The sequence below is a fragment of the Antrostomus carolinensis genome, unplaced genomic scaffold (genome assembly GCF_000700745.2).
Source record: "Antrostomus carolinensis isolate BGI_N321 unplaced genomic scaffold, ASM70074v2 scaffold13046, whole genome shotgun sequence".
Taxonomy (NCBI): Eukaryota; Metazoa; Chordata; class Aves; order Caprimulgiformes; family Caprimulgidae; genus Antrostomus; species Antrostomus carolinensis.
The window spans coordinates 45,605-68,344 of record NW_010323989.1 but is presented as its reverse complement, the minus strand read 5'-3'; the positions used below and the strand labels follow the sequence as shown (position 1 = coordinate 68,344).

General features: G+C 35.2%; 1 protein-coding gene across 1 annotated transcript in view; it reads left to right on the top strand.

Annotated features, from left to right (window-relative positions):
• Positions 1-1,100: 1,100 nt before the first annotated feature.
• HECTD1 (HECT domain E3 ubiquitin protein ligase 1) overlaps positions 1,101-22,740 on the top strand; it is a gene marked incomplete at its 5' end in the record, with an annotated part of 43,635 nt that continues 21,995 nt past the window's right edge. Inside the window, 23 exons of the mRNA XM_029085650.1 lie at positions 1,101-1,335; positions 2,273-2,500; positions 5,957-6,238; positions 6,481-6,769; positions 7,136-7,212; positions 7,299-7,397; positions 7,731-7,845; positions 8,476-8,650; positions 10,141-10,279; positions 10,479-10,649; positions 11,764-11,986; positions 12,075-12,119; positions 15,199-15,474; positions 15,581-15,657; positions 17,061-17,195; positions 17,425-17,571; positions 17,951-18,045; positions 18,473-18,578; positions 19,560-19,694; positions 19,799-19,938; positions 20,439-20,762; positions 21,178-21,344; positions 21,515-21,691. Of these exons, the coding sequence (XP_028941483.1) occupies positions 1,101-1,335; positions 2,273-2,500; positions 5,957-6,238; positions 6,481-6,769; positions 7,136-7,212; positions 7,299-7,397; positions 7,731-7,845; positions 8,476-8,650; positions 10,141-10,279; positions 10,479-10,649; positions 11,764-11,986; positions 12,075-12,119; positions 15,199-15,474; positions 15,581-15,657; positions 17,061-17,195; positions 17,425-17,571; positions 17,951-18,045; positions 18,473-18,578; positions 19,560-19,694; positions 19,799-19,938; positions 20,439-20,762; positions 21,178-21,344; positions 21,515-21,691 (3,857 nt within the window). The remainder of the gene's footprint in view (positions 1,336-2,272; positions 2,501-5,956; positions 6,239-6,480; positions 6,770-7,135; positions 7,213-7,298; positions 7,398-7,730; positions 7,846-8,475; positions 8,651-10,140; positions 10,280-10,478; positions 10,650-11,763; positions 11,987-12,074; positions 12,120-15,198; positions 15,475-15,580; positions 15,658-17,060; positions 17,196-17,424; positions 17,572-17,950; positions 18,046-18,472; positions 18,579-19,559; positions 19,695-19,798; positions 19,939-20,438; positions 20,763-21,177; positions 21,345-21,514; positions 21,692-22,740) is intronic.

Genomic DNA, 22,740 nt, shown 5'->3' with positions numbered 1-22,740 from the left:
TTATGTGAGTCACTGTGCGTACCAGATGGGATACTGAGTGACCTCTGGGTTAGCCCTCAGAATGATTCATCAATGAGTACTTCACCTGTTTTCCAGGCCAAAAAGCACGTTATTGTTTTTGTTCTTTCTCTTTGCATTTAGGAAAGTTTTAGGCCTTCTTTTGCAGACCAAAACCCTAGTTTGCAATATTTGTCTCCTGTAGGTTTAGTTCTAATCTCCTGCATCTAGGAATGAGGTATCCAGTTATTTTGACTACTGTCACAGCATATTTCCCCCTCACTTAATTCCCCCACCACCACCTTGGAAGTCTTCTACCACTGCAGTGAACAATCATTATATTAAGTTATTTATTGCTAACTAAGTGTGCTATTGGAAGCTAAATTATCTTAAAGTATAACTCTGTGTCTTAGAACTTCTGATCCAAATCAGTCGGTTATAATGAACAGCATTATATGACCATCCATTTTGGTTTGTATCCTGTTATGTCAGAGGGATAGAAGAAGGACTATTGCAGCTTGCTTATTTTGTTACAAAGTTGTGGGGATGTTCTGGACCGTCCTTGCATGTGGAAATTAGACTAACAGTAAAGAGGAGAAACAGAGGCTACCAAGGCATGAATATGAAGAGAAAATGCATAGAGAAGAAGGACTGCTCAGAGAGTTAAATTGCATAGCAAAGCTAAAATCTTTAGTCTTTTTATCAACATAGTATTTCATGGTTAAGTAGCTATTTATCATCATGAACCTTGAAGCTCTGTTAAGAAAAAATGAATTCCATTTGGTGTTGTGAGAGTAATTCCTAAAATGGATAAATTTTTCCCCATATGATTTTAAAATTTCAAGAATATTTTTTCTGCTGGGTTCCTCCCCTAATACAGCATCTTTTTGGATTACTGATTTGAATTTGAGGCGGTGTGTGAGATGCCTACATCCTAGCATTCTTAGTGAATGCTCTGAGTCAACTATAATTGAACAAATCACGTCAGCATGAAAAGCATTAATCTATTAATGTGAAAGTGTGTGAAATTACTTAATGTAGAGGAACTTGCACAACTTAGTAATGTTTTGTTGCGTTGTTTGTTTTTTTTTTTTCCCCTGCAGATGCCCTCCTCGAACTTTTTTACCAGCACTGTGCAAAATTTTTCTTGATGAAAGTGCTCCAGACAATGTATTAGAAGTAACAGCTCGTGCCATAACGTATTATCTGGACGTATCAGCTGAATGCACCCGTAGGATTGTGGGAGTGGATGGAGCTATCAAGGCGCTTTGTAATCGTTTAGTAGTTGTTGAACTTAACAACAGAACCAGCAGAGATTTGGCTGAGCAGTGTGTAAAGGTATGTACTCTGAAGAACCTTCTGTTTTTAAGAAGGAGCTGGAAAGTTTGCTTTCTCTGAAGAGCTTCCTCGTATTATAATCCTATGTATTTTATTAAAATGTGAAGCAGAAATGAGTACATGCCAATGATGCTCCTTATCTTTACTGTCAGTCTGGTGCTCCTCAAAGCTGAGATTCCTTTAAGAAAAGCATAGACAAAGAAATGAAAAATATTAGAAGAAAGTTTTCCTGTTTATTTTATGTGACTAGAATGCTAAGGGCTAATTTTGTGCTAAAAAGGGAGTGAAGAATTGCTCCAGGTATATAGATAGATTACCTGCTGTAAAAAAAAAAAAAAAAAGAAAAAAAAAAAGGTAAAAAAAAAAAGTGGTCTGCTGTCTCTTCAGTAGCAGTAGACACAGCTCCTCTGCATCCTTGTGAAGCTTACAGAAAAATTGATAAGACCCTTAAAATCTCTTGTTTAAAAGCATCACTCATGTCCATATGGTAGCATATAGTTTGAGTCCTTGATTACCAGGGCATCAGGCTTCACGCATGTATTTCCTATTTACTAGTTCTAGTCTACTCAGAAGTCCATCACAAGAACCACTGGTGTAACAGTGACAGTAACTCTTGGATGTTTCAGAGCTCTCAGTTCTGTGTTACCCAGGACTCAGTTCTCCCAGAAAAAGATACTATTATCTAGCTGTCTCTCATGAACACCTGTTATGACCACACTAACACTGTTGGAGGATGTTCTTGTGTTCGCTCCTGTATTTTTGAAGAAAACTGTAACTACTGGAGTACTGGAGGCTTTGGCCCTTTCTGGGTGTTGAGGAAGAGAGGGGTTTTTTTGTTCTGTTGTTTTGTTTTCTTAACCAGTTCTGTAGAGTGATCTAAACAAATAACTGATGTTTTGTGTGTGCTTCATTCTAATTAAATTTCATTTTGTCGTAGGTGTTAGAATTAATCTGTACCCGTGAGTCAGGAGCTGTGTTTGAAGCTGGAGGGTTGAACTGTGTTCTGACATTCATTCGTGACAGCGGACACCTTGTTCATAAAGATACTCTGCATTCAGCTATGGCTGTAGTATCCAGACTCTGCGGCAAAATGGAGCCTCAGGATTCTTCATTAGAGATCTGCGTGGAATCGCTGTCTAGTTTATTAAAACATGAAGACCATCAGGTAATGTAATAGTTGGCTCAATATGCTCTGAATTTAACTTCCGTTATGTTTAATAAACAAATGTCTCGGTATTTTTATATAGCCTCCACAACTGCATATTTACATAGTGGTTGTTATATTTGGATATTATGATTGTTCTTTACAGTTGTGATGACAAGAGGATAAAAATACTGCTTAGTGTTTGACTCAAAGCACTACTGTGTGAATATGATCTTATTTAACCTCTGAAAACTTTTCAAAAAAATATCCTGGAACTTTTTTTAGAGCATTTTGAAATACTTTCTGAAGCAATCATTGTTCTGTGTCCGCATCTCAGTCACTATTAAATTGAGCATAAATAAGAGACAGTAATCAATCTGGATTGTTGCTCTTTTGCCAAACTAAGAGAAGCAATGAAAAGATCCAGAATCAATGCTAAAATATTACATTGGAAGCCAGCTTAAATAGTGCTACTACAGATGCAGTACCACTTCTTTATTGCAGTTTTATTAACTTGAAATGACATAGTCCTTGTAGAAAATGTAGAAAATGAATCCAGGAGGAATTATCTTCCTACTAGTAGAGCCCTTTTGTGTGTGTCATACTGATGCTTTGCAATAGCTATTTAGCAAAATTCTTGCTGTACCCTGGCCAAGCTTCCTGTCCATACCATTCTCAGGCCCCATTTTGCCCCCACCTGTGTCCTCATTCCTTTCTCTACACCCACTCCCCCACCTCTATGCTACCACCCCCCCCCAGTCTGGTTTATTAAGCACATCATCTTTGTGAGACTAAATCTTTTTGCCCGTGAGCTATTTTTTTTTTGCGTTTTGGGGCCTTTTGAAAGACGCAGTTGGCAGGGGACTGTCACACTGGCCATTCCAGAACAAGCTGCCATAGTGTTTAGACTTTATGTAATGTTATTAATGCAGTGATCATCTCACGCAAGCTAATCCTGAAATTTAGACCATAAGTCTGTTGTATTTTAACTGTTTCCCAATTTATAATGTGTTTGAAAGAAGGCAGTTGCTGGGGCTGTTGGAGATCTGAATAAGAGTTCAAATTAATTTAATCTTTTAGCAGTTAAGCTTTAAGGTAAGTGTGCTTGAGATTGGAGTAACCCAGGTGGTGATAAATAAATCTGTACTGTTATGCTTGAGAAACATGTTTCGTGTGAAACAAGTCTCAGGATTTACAATCAATGTTGTTGTGTATTATGGATTTGCCCAGTAACTTCCTTTGTCAAGTAGTGTTGTTCCCCGCCCCCGCCTTCCTTTCACCCTTTTGGATTTGGTTGCTTTTTGCGTGGGCTGCCAGTTAGTAACGTAACATCACTTGAGGGAAGAGTTCAAACCAGATTAATGTGGCCCCAAGAACAGCTTATTTACAAGTTTGGGTTTTTTAACCTTTCTATGAAACTTGCAGTTTGTGAGAAGAAATGTAAATACCTTCCACAGCACTCTTTACCTTTGTAAACTGATGTTGCTAATACAGTGTGTTAAATAAGCTTAACCTTTCTTGTGTATTTCTAACAGAATTGTTCTGGTAAAAATCCATAAAGTATATACAGATTACATAAAGATTGGCAGAAGTGTCTGTCCGTCATGCTGTCAAAGAGCTGAAGCAAAATGCCAGAAGACATGAGTAGTGACCATTACAAGTTAAAGAAAAAATCCCTTGCAAGAGAGTCCTGATAAATCAGAATGCTTGGCATGCAGGGACCATGCCAGAAGTTTAGCATGCTTTGCATGTATTCAGGAGAAATTGTTTTTCAAGTCCCTGCAAACTTAATGGAAATTTAAGATTTTTGACTTCATGAAGTCTGACTAATACTCTGATCTTGTTCTGTGTGTTGATGAGTAACTGTCTCTAAGCTCTTGGTATGTGACAGCTTACAATCATTTTGAAAATGGGCTGCACTAGAAGTTGATGACGTTTTAGGGAGTAAGAACTGTAGTGATTTAGAGTTTGGCAAAGAACGGATATTGTTCATTTTTTGTTTTGTGGGTTTTGTTTTGTTTTTTTACTATTTCTTGACACCAGTGTGGTTTGCTACTGCACATCTACAAAAGCAAACGTGCCAGAAGTATGTCATTGTTATATGCCTATATATTACCTATATATGCCTATATATTCACACTCCTGATGTGAAATACAAGGCACTTTTAGTGTGCAGATGAGAGAAGTGTTAAAGGCAAAACCTCCCTTTCTTTTCAACACCGATATGATAAGTAATTGGTTCCTTTCCTGGGCAGTTGGCCAGCAGTATTTTTTGCTGGATTGTTAACAGGATCACTAGTAAGCCTTGTTTTCACAGTGTCACTGTTTGTTGTTGTTGTTTCTTTTTCTTTAGTGACAAACTTAAGTTTGGGAGAATTTTATTGTCATAAAAATACTTTCATATCCCTGGGTCAGGTGCTCGGTGAACAATCTCAGTTATCTAAGGGTAAAATCTACTTTTCCAATTTGTCCTATTTTTAGGCTTGGTCAAATGGAAAAATTTATTTTGCTTACAAGAAGTATGTAGACACTTAAATACAACTTTAACTACCAAACTTCACTGTCAACTTAATACTTTAGGAGTGCTGATTTAGTACCTCACCTAATTACTTGTTTGGTAGCATTTCTTTTAATAGAAAGTACCAAATTAATATAACATATTGTAATGTTGGCATAATATTAATTATAAATATAAAATTATAACATATTAGAATATTTTATTTTCTATCAATATAGAAGGTAAAACTGCAAATAATTTTTTAAATTGTCGTCATTTGTCTTGGAGGAACAAATTTGAAGTTCAGTAAATGTATGAAAGTTAGGAAGTAAAACCTCATAGTACATTTTCTTGGTGTTTTGAGGTTGTTCTTGTTTGGGGAGTTTTTTTAAGTTTTATTATTCAAAAACTGCTTTGACAGTTTCTAACATGAGAACAACCAAAAGGTTAAGCATTCCATATTTCAATACCAAGCTGTGGGTTGGTTTTTTTCAAATTGCTGTCAGAATGGATAATTGCTAGTGGGGATTGTAAATAGCTGTGTTTCCTGTAAGAACAATATCTGTAATTAAAAACTGTTTTAAAAATGTGCTTCCAACATCTATTAATCTGGCAATTTGATTATTAAATGTGGAGGTTTTTTAGATTACTTTGGGGTTTTGCTCATATAGTTAAGGAGAAGCTCACAATGCTGAAATGTAGACAAATAGTTTTCTTGATTTCCATATATCATCAACAGAGAGAAAAGGGGGAGAAAAACCCAACACCAATATGGTCCTTCAGTGAGCAGTTCAGAGCACTGTTGGGTTCTGACTTTGAGTGTCTGTCTGGCTTAAAAAGCCTGTCTCCTCCATTCATTGACTTTGAAGGGAACCTGGGGAAATGAGCTGCTTCTCTGTGTCCTGTATTCTTGTGAATATCCCCTTAGCATCTTCTCAAGTAACAGACTTTTCATCTGTTCTCTTACACTTCTTTCTTAGGTTTCAGATGGAGCTCTGAGATGCTTTGCTTCATTAGCTGACAGATTCACACGGCGTGGAGTTGACCCAGCCCCGTTAGCTAAGCACGGATTAACCGAGGAGCTGTTATCTCGAATGGCAGCTGCTGGTGGGACAGCATCAGGACCATCTTCAGCTTGCAAACCTGGACGGAGTAGCACTGGAGCACCATCTACAGCTGCAGACTCTAAATTAAGTAATCAGGTGTCAACTATTGTAAGCCTGTTGTCAACCCTGTGTAGAGGCTCTCCAGTAGTAACACATGTAAGACATCCTTTTATGCTACAGATTTTTGTTCTCATAGAGTTTTTCCCGTCATGTACTTTAATATATGCAAGATGTGTTGCTATTTTAAAAAATATTTCTATTTTACTTTTTAATATGTATGTATGCACACATACACATACGTAATTTATAAAGAGGGGAAAAAAGGACACGTTTCATATGGAAGTGAAACCCAGTTTTGATAGTATTTTCTAAAGCCCTGTATATTTTTTATTGTTCAGACTTTTAATTATTTCCAGGATCTCCTAAGATCTGAACTTCCAGATTCTATAGAAAGTGCGTTGCAGGGTGATGAGAGATGTGTACTGGATACCATGCGGTTAGTAGATCTTCTTTTGGTGCTACTGTTCGAAGGGAGAAAAGCCCTGCCAAAATCCAGTGCTGGATCTACAGGCAGAATCCCAGGATTGCGAAGGCTGGATAGTTCTGGGGAACGTTCTCATCGGCAGCTGATAGACTGCATCCGCAGTAAGGATACTGATGCACTGATAGATGCTATTGACACAGGAGGTAAGCAAAAATACTCCAAAAAAGAGAATGACATAAATAAAGTATCTTTTTATTTTTATAATCTATGTTGTTAGAACCAATACTCAAGTAGTACCTTGAAATTCTTTGTGTACAAGTTCACTTACTTTGTTAAATACAAACAGGTCTTGTTATTTGTTAATATTGTCTATTTGTTAAATACACAACAGGTCTTGTGATTCCTATGCTACTCTTTTTTTAAAGACAATTAAAGGCATAAATGCTTCCCTAGAATTATTGAGGATGCATGACTTTTTTTTAAGACCTGCCACTTATTTAAAGAACACTGATGAAGCTTAATTTATAATTATAGGAACTTTAATTATTTTATTTAATTGTATCTTTCAGCTTTTGAAGTAAACTTTATGGATGATGTAGGACAAACTCTTTTAAACTGGGCCTCAGCTTTTGGAACTCAGGAAATGGTAAATTAGTTTTACAGAATCTTAAAAACTTAGGTTATTTATGTAAAGAAAGATAAAAAACTAGTTTCCATTTTCTTGTTTTACAGGTAGAATTTCTCTGCGAAAGGGGTGCTGATGTTAACAGAGGTCAGAGGTCATCCTCATTACATTATGCAGCTTGTTTTGGAAGACCTCAGGTAGCAAAGGTATGATTTAAGCTGAAACTGTTAGGAAGCCATACATACTGACTTCTTGCCTGGTTCTGTACAAAATGTCTTTGATGCAATATGTTTAACATGCGCACTGTCAAATATTTACATGTTCTTTATAGTGTTTACCAAGATACAAATTTTTTGTTATGGTAGAGCAGTAATGTGAAGTATAAAAGTAGTTTTATATTAGCTCTCCATATACAAAAAGCACATGATGTTCTGACTTGGTTTACAAGCATGAGAAAAGCGTAGGAAAGTTGTATCAAAAACACATTTACTATTTTGGAACTTAATGTTTTTTTAATATTTAAAAATATTTGTTCTCAGACTCTCTTACGACATGGTGCAAACCCTGATTTGAGAGATGAAGATGGGAAAACTCCTTTAGACAAAGCTCGCGAAAGGGGACACAGTGAAGTAGTCGCTATTCTTCAGTCTCCCGGTGAGTGCAGTTTTTTGATTCCATACCCTTGCTAGCAGAAATGCCCATGTATGTTAAGTAATCAAAATACTGGAATTTTACTCTATTAAGATTCATTTTAACAAAATAGTATTTTATGACCAACCTTCCATAAACTGCAAAGTACATATGAAAACCTTAATATTTTAGATGTTCTTAAGGGATGGGGATTACCAAAGAAATTGCTGACTGGGCACGAGCAGTGCCAGTGGTCCTGCTTCTCAGCTGTGGAATGGGACTAGACTGGGATGTTGCTGCAGGTTCAGAGGGTGTTGGCCTTGGTGGCTTCTCTGTCATACTTTCCTTCTATGCAAGAGCTGCACTTCCCCTCTTCATGAGGCTTTTGTAGCATTGGAGCCACAGGTGGTTATGTGTTCATATTTAGTTCACTTTAAGGACTTTGAGCTTCTCCTATGAGTGGCCTTCAGTGGTACTTGTTATCAAGCAGTTCTTTTCAAGAAGTCTTGCACATGTAAATATTATATTTTTAGTAATGTATATTGCTGTTCAGGTACTTAAATGTTAATAAAGAAAACTTACTTGTATTTGAAGGGATTTTTTGTTTGGTTGGTTTTTACCATTGAACATTTTGAGGAAAATAATATTTTCCAGGGGACTGGATGTGTCCTGTTAACAAAGGAGATGAGAAGAAAAAGAAAGATGCAAACAAGGATGAGGAAGAATGCAATGAACCCAAAGGGGATCCAGAAATGGCACCCATATACTTGAAAAGATTATTGCCTGTGTTTGCACAAACATTTCAACAAACTATGTTGCCTTCAATAAGGTAATAGTCATGATAGACAATTTCCCTGCATATTTTGAATTTCTTAATCCTCTCTTAAAAAAGCTGAGGTGGATTTTTTTTTTTTTTTCAGTAAAAATTACAACATTTAAAAGTTTAAGTAATGCAAGTGACAAACATACTTTGGTTTCAGTAGAAGTGGTGGTTTGAAAAGTGTTGCAAGTCTGATTTTTACTTAGTCTTTTAAGTAGCATTTTTTCTTTTCTGAGGAAGTGCTGTCTTGGACAATATATGGTTACTTAATTAGAAATGGGAGAGTGGAGCATGCTCTTGACTAGAGTAGTCAAGATGATGAAAGAATACTGTATTCATATAATACCTTGTGTAGACTGGGTATTTGGTTACAGATGTTTGTAGCCACTATAATGAAAGTACTAATTTAGGAGAGGAAAATTAGTGAAGTGGTGTCAAGATACATTCACTGGAAAATCGTGAAGACTGGAAGAAGCTGTTTTAGAAGGTTTTAGAACACTTCTTAACAGCTTAAGTGTTAATCAGCTGGAGAAGATGCCTCTCACTGAGAGAATTAAGAGTGTAATCTAATTTAATACTTAAAAAGGAATACTGTAGGTGGCATAATGGTTGTGATAAGGTGCATCTGACCATAACCTCTCAGCCTTTTTACACTACAAATGTAACATTTGCTTGATCTTATTTGTGTTCCCAGTGTTCATAGGTACTTTGAGGGGTGAAAATAGAAGATAAAAAGGGACTTTAGTGGAGAGAGACTCTACATGAGCTGGTGATAGGAAGCTTAAACTAGGTAATTTAAAATGAAGGAAATAAGAATGTTAACAATCTGTGCATGATTAACTGTTGTTGCAGATTGTGGAAAGAAGTTGTCTTTATGAATCAGGTAAATCATGTTTTTAAGTCAGTCAAATAAAAAATTCATCTGTAACTATACAGAAGTGATTGGCTTCCACATTGATTGTAGTTCTTAATATGGAAAGCTGCATGATCTAATAGTAATTTTAGACTTGAAAACTATAGGGATCTGACCAAAACAGCAAGTATGTGACAGAAATGGGAGGCTGGAGGCCTGGGAGGAAGATGAAGTATGCAGAAGTGAATTGCCATCAGTAAGAGTAGGTAAAGACAGACTGTAGAATAGGTTTACCGAGAGAAGGGCTGAGGAGAGAAATACAGTAGACTCAGTGCTGTAGAATCAAAAAAGATCAGTGGGTGAATTATTCTTAGAGATAATCCGGGGTTTATTAACAATAACCAAATTTGGTTCTAATAACAAGAACTGAAATGCATTTACGTGTTTTTTTGGAGATAATCCGGGGTTTATTAACAATAACCAATTTTGGTTCCAATAACAAGAACTGAAATGCATTTACATTTTTTTTTTGTTTGTTTTGAAAGCATGCATAGATATAGTGCAAAAGCAGTTTTATCTTGAACCTTTTCGTTGCATTGCTTTATCTTTGTAAGATTATTTTTTTCCACTGTGATCTCTTTTAAAGGAAAGCAAGTCTTGCCCTCATTAGAAAAATGATACATTTTTGTTCTGAGGCGCTGCTGAAAGAGGTTTGTGACTCTGATGCTGGCCACAATCTGCCCACGATACTGGTTGAGATAACAGCCACAGTTCTTGATCAAGAGGTAGGAAGAAAGATAATGTCCTGTTGTGAAACCGGTGCGAAAAAGGAGTTATGCTCATGGATTCCACTTACTTGTTAATAACTAACCCTAAAGTGTTTATAGCAATTATCTGTGACCACGTGTGAAGTTCAGCATGTAAAGATACTTTTAAGTAGAAAGATCTCCTTTATTATTTCCTTTCCGTCCCAATGTCTTACAGGATGATGATGATGGCCATCTACTAGCCTTGCAGATCATAAGGGATTTGGTGGATAAAGGTGGTGATCTTTTTCTAGACCAACTGGCTAGACTTGGTGTAATTAGTAAAGTGTCAACTTTGGCGGGGCCGTCATCTGATGATGAAAATGAAGAGGAGTCTAAACCTGAGAAGGTAAGTACAGAATTGATAGCTTTATTTGTTCCTGTAAAACCAACACTTCTAGTACAATTTTCAGTTACAAAAATGTCCAGGGCAAGGTAGTTAAGTTGTTAAATTAATGCTTATTGTATGCCACTTCTTTTAATTGTTTTTGTTGTTGTTTTCTCTAGCTTCTTTTTCTGTTAGCAGATTATCTGCTTAGTTTTCCTGTTCATACTTAACTTGTGGTCAAATTGATTAACACTTTTTTTTTTTTGTCTAGTGTTTTAAAAATGACTGCTAAATAAAATGAATCCTTTCTGAACAGAGTGCATCTCTTTCAATGTATATGCATCAAATAATTGCAGATATTTTAAACATTGTTATGGACTATATTAAGTATATAAAAAATAATATAATTTTCTACATAATGAAAACCTTAAGTGCATATTGAATTTATTTACCAATTTCCAGCAGTCATATTACTGACCACTCAGATGAACTGAATGGATAACAGACCACTTCTGTTATCCATTCAGTTAAGATTTATAGTTAAACCTTAAGTGTATAGTTAAGCTTTTTTTTACTGTGGGATTGGGTTTTTTGGGTTGGTTGTTTTTTATTTGGTGTGGGTTTTGTGGGGGGTTTTCGTGTTTGTTTGTTTGTTTTTAGTGTTTAGAAATCAAAAAGCTGTCTGGACATCGCCCAGGGCAACTAGCTGTAGGTGGCCCTGCCTGAGCAGAGGTTTGGACTAGGTGGCTTCCAGAGGTCCCTTCCAACCTCAACCATTTTGTGATGATTTTTTTTTTTTCTCACAAGTTTTGAACAGAGGTGGATGGGATGTTCCAGTCAGTGGGCTGTTACTGTTGAGTAGATAAATCTTTATCTGAAAGGAAACAACTTCTTAAAAGTATCTTAATATCTTATTTTATTAAAGAATACTTTTGAAGATACATTTTACAGGCAGAAGTAGTATAGTTCCTGTACTTTTGGTTTGAGTAATTCTTTTTGTCCTCAAGCCTTTTTAAAATGTCTGGTTTGTGTTGCTTTTTTGTTGGTTTTGGGATTGTTTGGTTTGGGGTTTTGGGGGTTTTTGGGGGGTTGTTCTTTTTATTTGTTTGTTTTGTTTAATACAATTTTATTACAGGAGGATGAACCACAGGAAGATGCTAAAGAACTGCAACAGGGTAAACCGTATCACTGGAGAGATTGGTCAATCATTAGGGGAAGGGACTGCCTATACATCTGGAGTGATGCTGCAGCCCTGGAGCTATCTAATGGTAGTAATGGATGGTTCAGATTTATCTTGGATGGAAAACTGGCCACAATGTATTCCAGTGGCAGCCCTGAAGGAGGATCCGATAGTTCAGGTAGTTTCTTTACAATTCAGGCACAAGTTAAGTTTTGAGACTGTTATATTTGTTTATATGATTTGATTGGAGCTATTTTGTTTTGCAGGAATTGGCTTACTAAATAGTAAAGGATGTAAACAGGTGGAAGGTGGTCAGTTAATTGTAATGCTTTTTTTATCAGATAGCATGTGACCATAACTTGACTTCCTTGGTGAATTGTGTTAAGTAAACATGTTGCCAGTAAAAGTGTATTAACTTCGTTTTGTTTTGATTCTTCTCCATGCATACTTAATTTTTTCACCCGAGTCATTAAAAGCACTTTGTAGTGGCTGTCCCAGGAAAAGCAGGTTGAAATGGCAACTTGTTGTTTGCTTCTAGCTAGCAGAATGAAATTGCATGTGTTTGAAGACAAAGTAATGGCAAGTTTCTCATCAAGATTGGGAAACAAATTACAGTGTCTTAATTCTTTGTCGGAGAGAGGATAAGAGAACAGACCTTATGCATTGGAAATGCACAGGTGGTTTTAATTTTCTGTACAGAATATGCAACTTGTTCTGGATGCAGAAACAACCCTCCTTTATTGTTTCATCTTTTTTGTAACAGTTCATGCATTTATGAACCAGCAGACATAAAATGCGTAACAATATTATTATGTTTTCAACAAGCCATTGAGTGAAATAACAGAACATATTATGATTCAGGATATAAATGAAGTGCTGACTTTATCCATCAATTTTGGGGCATGAAGACAGAATGTGATATAGTGTGTTTCTAGACTATAACACAGCTGGAAACCACTTCTAGATTTATATTTTGGTCAGAAAATGTATCCTTGTGTTCTTTTTAACAAGGCTAATACCTTAAAAGGTAAATGACTTCTTTGTTGGGGTACTTGTTTATCATACAATATAATTTTAAGAAGATCCATTAGGTTAATTTCTTAAATCCTCATAGCCCCTGGATGCCAGTTCTTTCTTCCTTCCAAATGATGTAGGTGTGGGGATGGGATTTTACTATTTCTGTACAAGATGAGTGGAATGGGGACAGCTCAGATGAATTTGGAGTGAATTTTTTTTTTTAAACAAAAAATGTTGGACTGGGAATGTAAGAAGTTGTCTCTCTTCATATCAGTCTTTGAACAAAAATAGAAAGTTTTGAACAGGTTACTTACCATGGATATTATGGGAGGGAAGGAGCTAAACTAGGATTAAATGAGGCTTTTTGCAATTTTTTGTCGAATAGACCTCTACCAAGAGTGCTGACATTGCCGTGTAATTTGCCTAAACTTTAACCATTCACTCTGTGTGCAGCAGCCTCTCTTTTACTTAAGAGATAAGAAACTAGTATTTGTTAAGTTTAACTAAAGTTACTACAGTACAGTATAGACTCAGAATAGTGTCTTTAAGTCCTGAACTCTACTATATGTTCTGGTCTCCTAAATCATTACCGATTAATCTCATGGTATACTTCTTAGTAACTTCACGACTGGCAAGCGGATAGAGGGTTGAGTAATGGAGTTTGTAAGTGTGTATCGCATGATGAAGCTGGGGTGGGAGGTGGAAATATATATATATACTATGAACATTTTTGGAAGGTCTGTACTTGCCCCTCTCCACATGAGCTTAATACTTGTTTTGTTTGAATTTTTAGAGGAGAAAAAAAAAAGTTCAATGCAAAAATTGAAATTTAATGGTAATTCTGAAGCTTTAAGTGAGTCTCAAAATTCTATCTAAGGGAACCTGAAATTATTCTCAACTGTGTATAATCATTGCACTTTCAGTGCAACATGCTATATAATAAATTTCTTAAAATATAATTATGGAAATTTGAAAAGGTTTCATTAAGAGAATTTTAATTTTGAATACGAAATTTCAAAATTATTTTTAAAACCTTCTCTTTGTATGCTATGAATTTTAAGCAATGAAGAATATTATGCCTCTAGAGTCCATATTTATTTTTGCATAGAAATTATTTATTTTTGTATTATGCAACAATAAAAATTGCAAATTTTAAACTAGAGCATAAGTCACTGCAGCAAAAGGAAAACAGCAATTTTACAAGTGCAGGGACTACAAAAGCTGTATTTGTCAAATCAGTGTGCTGAAAGGTGAGGATACTTAACTTTGAAGTTGAGATGTAATTGTTACATTAAAAAGGTTATTGCATTTTTATTTTATATGGAATGCTTATTTTTTTAAATTATGAACTCATCAAATTTTCTGGAATTAGGCTAATTAACACTTCAAATGTAGTGTGCAACCTTTTAATTGCTACAATATCAAAATATAATTTATTTAAAACTGACATAGTTGTTTGGAATAATTTCAAGCTAGATTACCTACATATTCTAGAAGTAGGTTAAGATCCTGTTTGTCATCTATTACATATCTCCATAAAATATTGGCTTTTAATCAAGTCTCATGTGGTGCCATTAGATTTTTTTTTTTTTTAAATTTCATGTTTTTCTGAGAGATATAGAGGTCCTCAAAATTTTTGTAATTACTAAAACAGGAATAGGAACATCTGCATTATAACTTGAATTAGCATCATGTCAGTGTATTCAGTAATGTAATTGTGGCTTTCTTACTTTCTCTGAGGTGAATGTGGAGTTTCTACAAAGGAGATGAATAGAAGTTTTAGTATAGCTTATAAAAAAATTTTTTGGATGCCTTTGTGACACTTAATCTGAGCAAATTGCTTTTTCCTCAGCTCAGATTTGCTTTTAGCATGTTGATTGTCAGACTCAGTTTTGTGACTTTTTTTATAGTTTTTATGTGGCTTCAACATCTTTTCTCCACTTGCCTTAAGCTATAAAGTTGATTGCTGTTTTCCTGTTGGAGGATTCATTTAATTTTCTATTTCTAAAAACTCACTTTTGAGAGTAGCTCATGCTAGCCATAATGAAATAAATTATTTTTGTAAGACTAAAAGTTTATCATGGATTTCTTTGATCTTCCTGCTATAATTGTAAAGATGAATTAATACATCTGTCATTAGCACCATTCAGAAAGCATTACATTCCATGCAATTGTGGAATAAATCACTCTTGAAGTACAAAAATACACTGGGAAGAAATTTAAAATGCTTTAAGACCCTTAATTTCAAACATAATTTTGCATTGAATGTACTCAGTTGTTTTGCTCTTGCAAAAACAAAAAAATACTGTTTGAAATATATGATCATGTAATCAATTGTTGGAAGAAAAAAAATGTTTGTTTCTTTTCAAATAGAAAGTAGGAGTGAGTTCCTTGAGAAGCTGCAGAGAGCTCGAAGTCAAGTAAAACCATCTACCACAAGCCAGCCAATTTTATCGGCACCAGGGCCAGCTAAACTTACTGTGGGAAACTGGTCGCTCACCTGTTTAAAAGAAGGAGAAATTGCTATTCACAATTCTGATGGTCAGCAAGCTACAATACTGAAAGAAGATCTGCCAGGCTTTGTGTTTGAATCTAACAGAGGAACAAAACATTCATTTACAGCTGAAACCTCTTTGGGTAAGTATGTAGGTATGTGTTATGTGCAGGTAGGAGCAAGCGTGTATGAGGTAGTTTGTTCTGTTTGTTGCTTTTCATACCTGTGAGAAATTGTGTCTCTTCTAAAAATATGTTGCAGGGTCGGAATTTGTGACTGGCTGGACAGGAAAAAGAGGAAGAAAGCTGAAATCTAAACTGGAGAAGACTAAGCAAAAGGTTGGTGAGCATTTGTGAATTTTATACTTGGAATTTGACTGAGTTTGTTTTATTTTATAACTTGCTTATGGAGTTGTAGTTTTCTCTCAGATGATTAAAATCTTCTTCTGTGATTTCAACTAGATACAATTTTATGCAAAGCTTGAAGGGGAAAACTTCACTCAGAACAAAGCACTTCTGCAGCTGCTTTTATCCCCAGCAATCTTAGTATAGCTCTGTGCTCTTCTAGAGGAAAATGAATTTTCTCTTAAAAGTGTAAGGAAGGCCATCCTGACCTTATTTTTGTATAATTCTGTAGGTTTTTCTTCTACAGAAAGATGTTATGATCAATACTGCAGTTGTGTCAGAGGCATGTGTTATTTCTATTCACTACATTCAGATACTAATTTTAGACTGGATATCACAACAGATAGGGGATGTAAGTGAATAGTTGGCATTGTAAGAGTAGTGGTAGCAAAGCAAAATGTGTAAATGCCCTTATTTTAGACTTCTCTAAAATTCTTCTTTCTCTTCTCAACTGAGGGGGAGATAAAGAGGAACTAAGAAATCAAGTATTAAGCTTTTTACAAAACCACAAAATAACAGCTGATGCCAAGGGCTTAAGCTAATCTTCAGTCTTGACCTCTCTTGCAGTTTCTAGCAGTGCAGCTGATGTGTTCTGTACTAAAAATCTGTAGCATGTAAGGACCCTTATATCTGAGGAGGTGCAATTTAAAATTTAAAAGTAAAAACTATGTGAATAAAGATAAGGGAAATGATAATAGGAAGGCAGGGCTCTTTCGTACCCGAGATTGCACTGTATAGCTGTGAAGCTCGCAAAACACACTATTATAGCACATGTGATGATAAGGGAAAGGAAAAATTTTGGGGGAAGTTTCTTACAAGCAAAATCTTAATTAGTAAGAACTTCTTTTATCAAGTCTGCATCTTGTGTGATCCGTACTTTGTAGAAAAAGTGATTCATAGTATAAGGTCACATAAGGACTTTTTGTGTGGATTGGTTTAAGGAATGTGAATAGAACATTCAGAAGCCATATAAAGCCTCCTTAATCTTACCTCTAAAAAGGTTACCAGATCCATGATACAGTCCTCAAGAAACAGATTTACAGATTGAGAGTCCTGTCTTTTCTCCTACCTCTGTGCTGTTATTTAATATATAATGGTAAACTTAGTTTCTGTAAGTTTCAATAAGATTCTGTATATTTTCATTTATTTCTCCTGTACTTTTATCCTTTCACAACCTTTGCATTTCATGATGTACGATAGGTTTCAGTTCTTCTTTATTTGTTTGTGCCTGTCATGGACTTCTTTAAAAAAGATAACCAAGTTTGTAGTGTCTTGGAGAATAATATTAGTCTCATTACAGTAAGGTGTGATTTCTGATTATAAGAATCCATTTGTAGGTACGCACTATGGCGAGAGATTTATATGATGATCATTTTAAAGCTGTTGAAAGCATGCCTCGAGGAGTAGTTGTAACACTGAGGAACATAGCAACACAGTTAGAGTCTGCATGGGAACTTCACACAAACAGACAGGTAAGTGCACCTCCTTTAATTCATTATGTGTGATGTCAGTGGAAATAACAATGTTCAGCCTTCAGTCTGTCATGATGTAAAGGAAAGACACAATGTGTCTGTCTGAAATGTGGGGGTTTTTAATGCTTGTAATTCCTAGTTATGTACTTTACTGGGACATTATTTTTCAAATGAAGCAAGTGGAAAAACTGTTACCTTGTTTCACCATAGTTGTCTTTTTGTCTTCCAGTGTATTGAGGGAGAAAATACTTGGAGAGATTTAATGAAGACTGCTCTGGAGAACTTAATTGTACTATTGAAGGATGAGAATACAATTTCTCCATATGAAATGTGCAGTAGTGGCCTGGTTCAGTCGTTGCTTACAGTTTTAAATAATGTGAGTTTATAGAACATAAGACTCTGAAGGAAAGCTTTCTAAGAAAAAATTATGTAGACATGGGCCTTAATTTTAAAAAAACATAAATTATTATAAATGTGGCTTTTCCCCATCTTGATGAAAGTCAGACAGACTTACTCCAGTTAGTGGTCTACCTGTTGAATATGTACTATCATGATAGATTACTTCAGTTCAAATAAGCAATTAAAAATCTTTAAATCAACACTGGTCAGTTCTAATGGCTGATATCATTTAGCTTTTCAGATACAGATTTTAAAGAGGGAATTCAGTGAGACTAAACAGATATTTTTGCCAGTAGAAAGAATGAATATATTGTTTTGTATTAGAAGTAACATAAATATTTTTTTTTTCCTCTTAGAATGTCGATTTAGATGTGAAACAAGACTGTAGTCAACTGGTAGAGAGAATAAATGTTTTCAAAACAGCATTCAGTGAAAATGAAGATGATGAAAGGTAAAAACAAAACCAAACAAAAACCCCTTTGCTTCTGTGAAGCAGTATGGTATGTTTAAAATAATTTAAAGACAAAGGAACTGTCCTTTCCATTTCAATTTGTCTTTCTCTGCAATAGAAAATTATTCTTAAAAGACAGAATCTGCTATTGAAGTAGCAACTGGAAATTGTACTGAATTACTTGTATCTGTAAGAGTCAACTATACTGAATGTACATCTGTTGACAAATATAAAGGTGACTTTTGTTCATCACTGTGCAGATTAATATTATTTTTCTTACTGTGCTGTAACCATGTGACTAGAACAGATGATATCAATAGAAATAGTGTGCAGAGATATTTGCTACAGCTGCGTGCTGTTCTCTGAGATGCTGTAGAATCTTTGTTCCTGTTTGTTGTGTGGTAATGTAGTAACTGTTCACTTTCAGTCGTCCAGCAGTTGCTTTAATTCGGAAATTGATAGCAGTGTTAGAATCTATTGAACGTCTACCTCTCCACTTGTATGATACACCAGGATCTACGTATAATCTTCAGGTAAACGTACAGTGATAACAACATATCATACTGAGTGAATGTTATATGTGAATTTCAGGTGAAGTTTTATACATTAAGTCTGTATGAAGCATATTCTTGTAAAGGTGAACAGAATTAGGTAAAGAACAACAAACTTCTTGGCATTTGTTTCCTCTGACACTTAACCTAAGTGTTTGGGTGTTCCTTGCTGTCACTTTTACAGCGTGAAGTAGAAGTAAATTTTGATTGAAGAGATAATGCGTTTGTTCTTTTTTGTCTTCAAGTATTGTTCTCTTTATACATGAATATGTCCCCTAGTAAGTATCCTTACTACTTAAGCATTTTGTTGAAGGCAATTATAAGACATGTTTATTTGTGATATCTAGGGATGGCCTATAATGGTTAAAAGGGTCCCTTTTACGGCTGTGTGCTCATTTGGTAATACAAGACATCTGCAAGATCAGCAGCTTCTTCTAAATAAAAGCTGCAAAGTGGCTAAAAATATTATTTTTGTTTGTCTAGTTTTTGTGGAGTCTTAATTTTTTCTTAATTTTTTTGAAACACACTTCAGGATTTTGCAAGGTGACAGTGAAGTGTAAATATTTTTGATTTGATGTTAAAGGGTGAGAAAACAGTTTGAGAAAGTTGCGAAAACACTGCTGGTAATTGAATATTTTGAAAAAAGCATTTTCAATTTTTATATTTAGTTGCTAGTCTACAGGATTTTGAAATAAAAGCTATGAACAAATATGAAAAGTGAGAAAAGATTGAATGTGTAATTGACTTATACATTGACAGTCATATTGAAGAGTTGTTTGGTTAATTGAAAAAATGGAGTACTAGGGAATTACTTTTTAAAGCATTACATTTGAATATAGTTTGCTTAAATTGCACAACAAAAATATAATATGCTTGATATGCTACTGAAACCATTGTAGTGAAATGGATTGCTTTTCTTAAAATTACAAAAGCTAAACAGAAAAAATTATATTAATGTTTCAGATATTAACAAGGCGCTTGAGGTTTCGTTTGGAACGTGCCTCAGGGGAGACGTCTTTAATAGATCGAACTGGTAGAATGCTAAAGATGGAGCCATTGGCAACTGTTGAATCTCTAGAACAGTATCTCCTGAAAATGGTGAGCAACATACCACACGCACACACACACACACAGAATGGTGTTCACAAAGAATGGTTGCATTCTGCATCTCTAATATTTGATTTGTTTGTGTTCATATGTAGGTAGCAAAGCAATGGTACGACTTTGATAGGGCTTCATTTGTTTTTGTACGAAAACTACGTGAAGGTCAAACATTTGTGTTCAGGCATCAACATGATTTTGATGAAAATGGAATTATTTACTGGATTGGGACAAATGCAAAGTGAGTTCCTTCAAAGCTAAGTATTTTGAAGCCAGAGACAGTTAACTGTGATCCGTGGGGCGGAGTGGGGAGAGAGGATTAATAATTAGATGAAATCTGTTACAATTTCTTTAGGAATGGGAGATATCTTTGCTTTTACTGTTGATCAATAGAATTAGATTTCTTTGTGCTCTGCTTAAATAATAGAAAAATATTAATCTCTGAAGTTGTTGAGAATTTGTATGCTTACAAAGTGAAGGGGTGGGAAAGTTTGGGTCTGGTTTTGTTTGGTTTTTTGTGTGTTTTTTGTTGTTCGTTTGGGGTTTTTTTTAAACCACTGTAGTAAAGTGACGTTTGGAACCTCTCTTAAGGTATCTGATTATCTAAAATTATATTAATCATTTTGGTTTGTAGTAAACTCAGCTGTAATATACAATTTACCTGTGGAGTCAAATGTTAGATACCTGTGTTTTTTTTAATGTAAGTAATAATTGAACAGTACATTTCTCTTTTTACTATAGAACCGCATACGAGTGGGTAAATCCAGCAGCCTATGGCTTAGTAGTGGTTACATCCTCAGAAGGAAGAAATCTGCCTTATGGCCGTTTAGAAGACATCCTAAGCCGTGACAGTTCAGCTCTCAATTGTCACACTAATGATGATAAGAACGCTTGGTTTGCCATAGACCTTGGCCTTTGGGTTATACCATCAGCTTACACATTACGCCATGCTCGAGGTTATGGGCGATCTGCTCTCAGAAATTGGGTTTTCCAGGTATCTAAGGATGGACAGAACTGGACTACTTTGTATACTCATGTTGATGACTGTAGTCTCAACGAACCAGGGTATGTCAGTGTTTAATTTATCACTTTTTAAAAACTAAGCTCAGTTAAAAACATGCTTGTCTGTTGAATAACTTAATGTGTATTGTAGGTGTAATAATGTAACTGTATAAAGAAATTATAGGTGATCCAAATTATCAAGGGTGGGCTAGAAAATAAATGATCCACAAATTCTCTGTATGGTTCACATAATGGCATTTGTGCTTTTCTATCATTGTAAATATTGCATTTGATATTTTTTTGAGAAAATAGTAGCACCAGAACTCATCCAGAGTTTGTCCCTAATGTTAGTAGGTTTTATGTGTCTTATATTCTTGGCAGTTTTCTGATTGGCATTATGGTTTTGGTACTAAGAATTTTTTTTTATTATTATTTTTTTTTTACCTCCACCCACTACCCCTTTCTAATAAATTTGAAGGTCTACAGCAACATGGCCTTTAGATCCTCCAAAAGATGAGAAACAAGGCTGGAGACATGTTAGAATAAAACAGATGGGAAAGAATGCCAGTGGGCAAACACACTACCTCTCCCTGTCTGGATTTGAACTTTATGGCACTGTGAATGGAGTATGTGAAGATCAACTGGGTGAGAAAAAGAATGTGTACATCCTATTTGTTCTTTTAAAATAATGAACATACAATATAAAAATCAGTGTGGAAAAAATGGTTAACATTTGCAGTGGAACTTGCTTAGAAACTTGAGCTCAAAATTACTCCTTGTTCAATACTTTTCATTTCAATGTACGTTTCTTGTAGGAAAAGCTGCTAAAGAAGCTGAAGCAAATCTGCGAAGGCAGCGACGTCTGGTCCGTTCTCAGGTGTTGAAATATATGGTTCCAGGAGCTCGTGTAATCAGAGGAATTGACTGGAAGTGGAGAGATCAGGATGGAAGCCCACTGGGTGAAGGCACTGTTACAGGAGAATTGCATAATGGTGAGCATAAATTGCCTGAATTTGTTAATGTTTGTAGCATGATTAGTTCATGTGGAATGGGTAGCATTAAAATATTTCCTTTTTAGTGTCTTGAGGTTGATAAAATTTAAAATATTTTGGGGAGAAGGAACTGAAATACTACAACTGTTGTAGTCCAATTTGTGAAATTCCATTTTAATGCATGAAGAAAAATGTTGCTGTAAATTAAACTTCTTTAAAGCTTTGCTTAATTAGAATACCAAATTGTTATTTAGATATCTGGTGTGAAGAAGAAAAAGTATATGAAGGTGATTGATGCAAACTGATTAATTAAGCTTTGGGCCTGCAAAATCTATAATTACCTTCTTCATTTCTTCTAGCTTAGCATTTGCAATATTTTTCTTGACTTTTGTTGTATCCTGTACCTTTCCTACCTTGCTAGCTTCATTGGGATCAAATTGTTATTTTTTTAATTAAAAGCATGAAAAGTAATTAACTTGTGGAGCAAATTAAAACCTGTAAAAGCCAGGAAGTCAGTGCTCAGGAAGCTAAGATATTGAAGAGGCTCTGGAAGAGGTGATCATCTTGTTAGCTGAACATGCTTTCCACCTTTTCCCCCTCTCCCCCTGTTTTGGGGTATATATACTTACCTTGTTTCTGAAGCATCTTCAGCCACTCTTAGGCTCATTCTTAGCCAGATTTTAAAATTTCTTCTAGTTTATTGAGTTTTCAGGTCTCAAACATGGAGAAATATCCAAAGTACAATCTCTTAAAATGTGTTGAAACTTGGAATCTTATTTATGCCATTCAGTATAGCTTGTAGGGAATCCTTCTGTCATCTGTATATTGTTCCTATCAGATGCAACAGTATCCATAGCTACATTCTCACTTTGAAGACTTTAGGTATTATTGGTGAGTAGTTTTCTACTAAATCAGTGTTTTCATTCCTGTGTTTCAGTAAAACTTTCCCATTGAAGCATAGGTGAAATTGAGGTTCATTTATGAAATGGTGATGCCAAGCAATGTGAAACGTATACCAGCAGACTCTTATTCCTGCCACAGTTGTTTTA